This window comes from Gekko japonicus, unplaced genomic scaffold (assembly GCF_001447785.1).
Source record: "Gekko japonicus isolate JY-2015 unplaced genomic scaffold, Gekko_japonicus_V1.1 scaffold2069, whole genome shotgun sequence".
NCBI lineage: Eukaryota > Metazoa > Chordata > Lepidosauria > Squamata > Gekkonidae > Gekko > Gekko japonicus.
Window position 1 is genome coordinate 235,905 of NW_015167114.1, and position 7,642 is coordinate 243,546.

General features: G+C 54.8%; 1 protein-coding gene across 1 annotated transcript in view; it reads right to left on the reverse strand.

Moving 5' to 3' along the window:
• Nucleotides 1-3,404: 3,404 nt before the first annotated feature.
• The window catches only part of ODF3B (outer dense fiber of sperm tails 3B), a 12,734-nt gene continuing 8,496 nt past the window's right edge, over nt 3,405-7,642 (reverse strand). Inside the window, exons 4-6 of the mRNA XM_015412964.1 lie at nt 7,045-7,166; nt 5,685-5,825; nt 3,405-3,485 (exon numbers count right to left, since the gene is read on the reverse strand). Of these exons, the coding sequence (XP_015268450.1) occupies nt 3,405-3,485; nt 5,685-5,825; nt 7,045-7,166 (344 nt within the window). The remainder of the gene's footprint in view (nt 3,486-5,684; nt 5,826-7,044; nt 7,167-7,642) is intronic.

The following is a 7,642-nucleotide window of genomic DNA, read 5'->3' on the forward strand; positions in this document are numbered from 1 at the left end:
AGTGGAAAAGGTTCCCCCCTTTCCTTATTCAAATCTTCTGGGAGGCACTCCAAATAGAAGGTCATGGCGCTGGAACCAGCCCTCATTTTGGGTACAAAGGGCCCTTTATTCAACTCTTCTTTGAAATGCAGGCCTCTGGAAGGCACTCTGAATAGAAGCTCGTGACATCAGAACCAGTGTTTGGACCGGGCATCACTGTATGTCATCTTGCAGGAGAAAGTCTCCAGAGTGTGGTGAGATGTCAGTTGGGGTGGTCAAAAGCAGTGTTCCCTCTAAGCTGAGTTAGTGTGAGTTAGCGCACGGTTTTGTAGCCTCTGGCTCACACATTTTTTGTCTCAGCTCAGGAAGGATGGCTCCAGAGCAAGCTAATGTATGCAGTAGCCAAATCACTCACTCACAACTTGAATGCCAGGAGCTCACCAAGTAGAATTTTTGCTCACAGGACTCCACGGCTTAGAGGGAACATTCAAAAGATTGTTTTGGGGTGCAGCCTGGCCCCAGCATCTGCCTCAGAGATTGTCCTGGGGGCACCGCACTTTGGAGCAGCTGGCACAAGAACAGTGGTTTGGACCCGGCCAATGCTTTCTCTAAGCTCTGGAGTCTTGTGAGCAAAAATTCTACTTTGTGAGCTCCTGGCATTAAAATTGTGAGCGAGCGATTTGGCCGCTGCATCAATTAGGTTGCTCGGGAGCCCTCCTTCGTGAGCTGAGACAAGAATGTGTCAGCCAGAGGCTAAAAAACTGTGAGCTAGCTCACACCAACGCAGCTTAGAGGGAACACTGTTCCCAGCCCAGAGTCGGCAACCTCTAGGAACCACATCCTCAGAAGCTGATGTCTACGTATCAAGCAGGTCTTCACAATTTGGCAAAAGAGGCTGCTAGGAATTCTGGCAGCCTTTCTGTGTACAGAATCGGGAGCGAGTTCAAGCAAGCTCCTACAGTGGCAGATCAAGATAACGAATGAATGCCTGGAGATGACCTCCACGTCTTTCACGAGAGCCACCTCACCTGCTGACACACGGTAAGGCGGGGTCGCCAACTTCCTTTCTGCGCTCTGCTCCTGCGCCTTTAACAGCCCTGCAATGAGGACTGCTCACAGTGGCTACCTTAGAATCATCAGAAAATCATAGAATGCTAAGAGTTGGAAGGGACCTTACAGGTCATCTAGTCCAACCCCCTGCACTCTGCAGTTATCCCCCCCCCCGCTGTGTTGCACAAACCAAGTTGGCACCGGACCTCATTCTGGCACAAAGAAGGCACCGGACCTCATTCTGGCACAAAGAAGGCACTGTCCCTGACCGGCTGATGCAGGCGCAGTGTTCACCATGGGGCCCGGAGGAGTCCTGCGGACCCACAAGAAGCAGAGGACGGGGAGAGAGGAAAGGAGAGGACTTCACTGTATATGTGCTTTATGCGCTGGCTTATGCCTAATTGTGAGCCGCCCTGAGCCCGCGTTGCGGGGAGGGCGGGCTATAAATTGAACTTATAAATAAATAAATAAATAAATAAATATAAAATATCAGGATGCCGGAAAGAAAGCGTGCCAATGACCTCCCAGGAACACACCACCTTTGCAGACCTCTTTAACGTCTCTTTAATCAAACAAAGGGCAATGCGGAGAAGCCGTGCGCGACCTTGGGAGACTGGGGCAGGTACAGCACCAGAATACACAGGGAAAAAAGAGCCGCTGGCCTGAGTGTTGGAAGTCCCACAACGGGGCTCCCCAGCCCCTTTCCGCACAGAAGGGGGAATGGTTCCCGTGGACCCCTGGCAGAGAGTCCGTAGAGCACAACGGAGCCTGTCCGGAACAGTAGAAAGGAGCCAGAGTCCAGGAGCACCTTGAAGACTTAACAAAATTGGTGGCAGGGTAGGAGTTTTCAGGCGTCACTGCTCACTTCTGCAGAGCTGAAGAGGTGAGCCGTGACTCACAAAAGCACTTTCCCTCCCACGAATGTTGGTCCCGGTCACACGGGCCAGATAACGTGGGGGGGAGACGTGGCTGTTCGCCCCGAAGCAAAATAAAGACCGGTAGCCCGATAACACGGGACGGCGGAAGACAGGAGGGCCTGGCATGATCTGGTTCATGGGGTCGCAAAGAGTCGGACTCGACTGTGCGACTGAACAACAACAACAAGCCCGATCACACGGTCCCCCGAGTCTCCGTGCTTAGGCTGTTAGCTTGCGATCACACGGCGATGCTGGAGCGTGGCAAAGAAGCGGCGCGGCAAGCGTTTCGCATTTGTGTGCATGCGCAGTTCCGCGGAGCAACACTGCTTTCAGTTATGTGTTTGTGTGCATGCGCTTATGAAAAACATCTGGTTTGTGACTGGATGTGGACAGGCGCCGGATCCCACGGGATACTAGCGCTCCTGCGATCAGATGCCCGCCCCTGCGCCGCATTTTCCAGATACTAGTCCCCTTTCCGAGGTACTTTTTTACTGCGCATCTTTGGCAGGATGCCACGGGTTGGCCACGGGTGCGCTATGCTTCCCAGATGTTGTGGTGTGATCGCGCCCCAAAAACCCGCCTGACATTCATGCCTTTAGGGCGGCAAATCCCCCGTGTGACCGGGGCCATTGTTAGTCTTTACGATGCTCCTGGACTCTTGCTCTTTTCTAGGACCCACTTCTTCACATCTGACGAAGTGAGCAATGACTCACAAAAGCTCCTCCCCTGCCACCAATTTAGTTAGTCTTTAAAGTGCTCCCGGACTCTGGCTCTCTTCTACTGCTACAGACAGACTAACACGGCGACCCATCTTGACCTGTCCAGAACAGTGGAGCCCTCCTCCCTGAGCTAAGACCAAAATGTGTGAGCCGGAGGCTAGAAATCTGTGAGCTAGCTCGCACGAACCCAGCTTAGAGGGAACACCACTCTGGAGCCCTCCTCCCTGAGCTAAGTCAAAAACAGGTGAGCCGGAGGCTAGAAATCTGTGAGCTAGCTCGCACGAACCCAGCTTAGAGGGAACACCACTCTGGAGCCCTCCTCCCTGAGCTAAGTCAAAAATGTGCGCGCCGGAGGCTAGAAATCTGTGAGCTAGCTCACACTAACCCAGCTTAGAGGGAACACTGCCTATGGGGCGTGAGGCGATTGTTCTTAGCCTCCATTAACTCCACTCAATAGCCAGTTGATTCCAGCTCTCACGGGGCAGCCAGGGCGAATCCAGCCCCGCATTCATCTCGCCCACCTTCCCCGGCTGCCGTCCTCAGCCAGGTATCCACGGGGCAATTGAGCCGGAGAATTTAGTCTTGTCTCCCAAGGGGGGTCGGGGTGGGAAGGGAGAGAACCGGTTCTGAGAAGCCCCCCCCCGGGCGCCGACACGGCAACGACACAGAGAGTGGAGAAAAGCAAAGTATTCCCAAATCAACATTTCTTGTCTCGCTCGTCCCTGCCGACTCAGCCGGTTCACTCTGCCACGTCCACGATGAGAGGAGCCACGTAGTCCGAATGGCGGATCCCGAAGGTCAGGCCACGCTGCTGGGCGTACTGCGGGGGAGAGGAGAAAGGACAGGGATGCTGAGAGGGGAGGCCGGACGTAACACCAGTGGCTCTTCTGACCCAAGGGCAAAACAGACTGCTTCTCCTACGGACGCTTCACTTTCCCCCCAGGCATGTCAGACACACGCTTGAGTTGTCCTCCCCAGTTCAAAGATGCAAACCCTGGAGGTCCCTTCCAACTCTATGATTCTGTGATCCTACGAACCAATCAAGAGTCTCTGTGCCACACGCCACTAATGGGACTAATCAGGGCTCCATTTCAACCTGACAGATGACCGAAGCAGATGGGGAAGACTCTCAGTCCGCCCGCCCACCCCCATCGGAGGCTTTGTCCCCCTGTCTTCTTCCCGTGCCACTCCAGCAGCAATTCCAGGACTGCCCAGACCGGCCCTCGGAAGCAATTCACCCCCAGTAAAGCCCAGTCAGAGGCAAGTGTGGAACTGGGCCTGCCCATCGGCTTCCCAGAACCAAAAGGTTCCTCCAGTGGACGAAGCCACGTGGAAGGGGCGCCCACGTCACGAAGGTTAAAGGCTTCACTGTGAGCTCAGCACGGGGAGGAAGGAGGGTGTGTCCGGGCTGGGCCAGTGCATTGTGGGTCCTCACAGGGTTCATTTCCTGCAGGAGCGCACAGGAGCGGAGCTCCGGCAGTAAAGAGCCCAGGGGGCGGGCACGTGCAACAAGCCCCACCCCCTGCTCCCAGCAGCCCTCAGTTGGGCCACAAGGAGCAAGAAGCAGCCAGGTAAGCTGCAGAGCCCCCCCCCCGCCTTCAGGTACAAGCTCTCCCTCCTCTGTGAGGGCAGATCTGCACGTCCCCCCCCAATAGCTAGCAATCCAAAACAGCCCAGGTGCACCTTTAAGACCAAGTTTTATTCAGATACAAGCTTCCTCTCTGAGAACTGCACGCCCCCCCCCAATGGCTAGCAATCCAAAACAGTCCAGTGGAACCTTTAAGACCCAGTCAGAGCAAGAAGCAGCCAGATAAGTTGCAGAGCCCCCTCCCCCGGCCCCTGGTCCAAAACAGTCCAGTGGCACCTTTAAGGTAAAAAGGTAAAGGTTCCCTTGCTCGAAAGCCAGTCGAATCCGACTCTAGGGATGCGGTGGTCATCTCCGTTTCAAAGCCGAAGAGCCAGCACTGTCCGAAGACGTTTCCGTGGTCATGTGGCTGGCATGACTAAACACCAAGGTGCACGGAACGCTGTTCCCTTCCCACCGAAGTGGTACCTATTTATCTACTTGCAATTTCTTGCTTTCGCACTGCTAGGTTGGCAGGAGCTGGAACTAGAGTCCTGTGGCACACTCGGGTCTCGAACTGCTGAACGACCGACCTTCCACAGCCTGCAGTTCAGTGTCTTAACCACTTGAGCCACCGCAGCTTTAAGACCAAGTTTTATTCAGGTACAAGCTCACCCTCCTCTGCGGGGACAGATCTGCACATCCCCCCCCCCCCAATAGCTAGCCATCCAAAAGAGTCCAGTGGAGCCTGAGCAGTTGGTGTTGCCTTCTGACACACTTTGGTGATGTCAGGGGGTGTGGCATATGCAAATAAGTTATGGTAATGATTTATGCTAATGAGCTCCTGCACCTCTTTTTCTATGAAATGACCCCTGGGTCCTCAGCACACATAGGCTGAGCTTTGGGTTGACAGCCGATTCCTCCAATATGGTTTGGGACCGACATACCTGAAGGACCGCCTACTCCCTTCTGCACCCACCCAACCACGATGGCGATATTCAAGGGAGGGAGGTCCCGCCTTCTGAGATTAGACTGGTGGCCAGCCAGCAGAGGGTCTTCTCGGTGGTGGCCCCAAAGCTCTGGAACTCTCCCCCATCCCAGGGAGAGGCGTCTGTCCCCTTCCACCAGCGGGTGAAGACTTTTTTCCGGTTTCATTTCGCATTCCCTCTAGCGATCCCTTCTTGCTGGCCGGCCTTCTAATGGCTGCTTTATGTCTTCGCGTGCATCGTAGCACTGTTGTTAATTTATTTTAAAGGCGTGTGCTTGATTTTAATGGCCCTCAAATGTTGCTGGCCACCTTGCGAGGGCAGAAAAGCGGGACGCAGATTTTGTCAATAAAATAAAAGGGGCGGGAGCACTTAATGGAATGGACTGGGAGACACTCCACCCCCACCCCACCCATGAGGCACATCCCCCCTGCAGAGCGGACCCCTCAGGCACCCACAGGCCCCTCACCTTCTCCGGGCTGTACGCTCCTGGACCTGGTTTCGTAGTATTGTCCCCCGGAGGCATATTGCGGGCCAGCATGCTGTAATGCGGCGGGCGGTTCTTGTAGATGCTGGGATCCACCAGGCGGTAGTTGCAGGGCCCGGGCGTCTGTCGTGGAAGGAGGCCAAAGCGTCACCGGCAGAAGACCCGCTTCCTCCCCCTGTAGGCTTGCCAGGTTCCCCCGGGCAACGGAGACCCAGGCCCTGTCACTTACGGCACTCACAGGAAGTGATGTCATCCCGTTGCCAGTAACGAGATGGCATCACTTCCTGTGAGCACAGGAAGTGATGTCAAGGCATCGCCAGCAACAGAGGCCCAGGACTCAGTTTGCACCTGGTTAAGTCCCCCCAGCGGCCGGCTGAATGGCGCTGGGGAGTGAGGCCCCAAAGTGGGGGATCCCCTGCCCCTGGAGGGGGTCTGGGAACTCTATTCGCCCGGTGTGTCTCCTCCCCCACCAACGCCAAGGTGAGACCTCCTTCATCCCTCCTCTGAGCTGTTCCTTCAGTCTGGTGTAGAGATGGGATTTATACCCCATGGCCCTTCACTTGGAGTCTCAGAGCATCTTACAATCTCCTTTCCCTTCCCCTCCCCACAACAGACACCCCTGTGAGGTGGGTGGAGCTGAGAGAGATCTTTCGAGGACAGCTCTTGAGAGAACAGCTCTGAGAGAACTTGCGACTGTCTCAAGGTCATGCCAGCAGCTGCATGTGGAAGAGTGGGGAACCAAACCCGGTTCTCCCAGAGTCCGCACACTCAACCACTGCACCAAACAGGAAGGGAGGGAGGGAGGGAGGGAGGGAGGTCTTAGACTAGGCTTTACATACAGAATTTGAAAGCCAGTGGCAAAATGCAGCTGCTCCAAGCATCTTTATTGCTTTGCGGATGCTGTATTATAATCTGATATTATTACATAGCTCTGTTGTTATTTCACAAGGTGGTCTCTTAAGAAGAGAAGAAGAGATTGGATTGATACCCCGCCCTTCACTACCCAAAGGTGTCTCAGAGCGGCTCACAAACTCCTTTCCCTTCCACTCCCCACCACAGACGCCCTTGTGAGGCAGGCGGGGCCGAGAGAGCTGTTTTCAGGACTGCTCCTTTGAGAACAGCTCCGACAGAACTATGGCTTGCCCAAGGTCATTCAGCAGGTGCAAGCAGAGGAGTGGGGAATCAAACCCGGTTCCCCCAGAATAGAGTCCGTGCACTTAACCCACTGCACCAATCTACCCTGATTTTCTATGCTTCCCTTTCGTCGTGAATTCAACACAGGCAATTCCTAGGCCAGGGCGGGGGATGTTGGCCTCCGTTCCAACCTGACAGGTGTGCTTACCTTGCTGAGATCCTCGTAGAAGCTGCCGATCATACTGCGACCATAAATGGAGTAGTTGGGGGCGGTGCTCTTGTTGACTACCTTCGGCCCCATCATGGGGGGGAGCCCATATGCCGCTGGCCCTAGCAGTGGGAAGCAGCGAGGCAGGAGAAGAGCCCTAAATTAATTTATTTCCTTTATCTATACCCCATTTTTCTCCCCGTCATTCTCCTCTCCTCCATTTTAGCTTCACAACAACAACAACCCTGTGAGGTAGGTTGGGCTGAGAGTGTGTGCCTGGCCGAAGGTTCCACGGCAGAGTGGGAATTTGAACCTGGGTCTCCCAGAGTGGGGATCTGAGCCCCGGTCTCCTATACTCTAACTACTACACCACACCGGCTCTCAAGAGCCTAACGGTTTTGTTGTGCTACATTCAGCGGGCAGAGAAGTATTTGCACAGACAGGGACCGATTCCCCACAAGCAGTTGTGCCGCTGATGCTCTTCCGTCCCCCCCCCCCGTCGTATTGGTCAATTTCACACAATTTTGACCCCCATCTCCCCCCCCCCCGACCTTTCCCCCGTCTTCTCAATCCTGTTTTTTTGGGATTTAGAAGATGG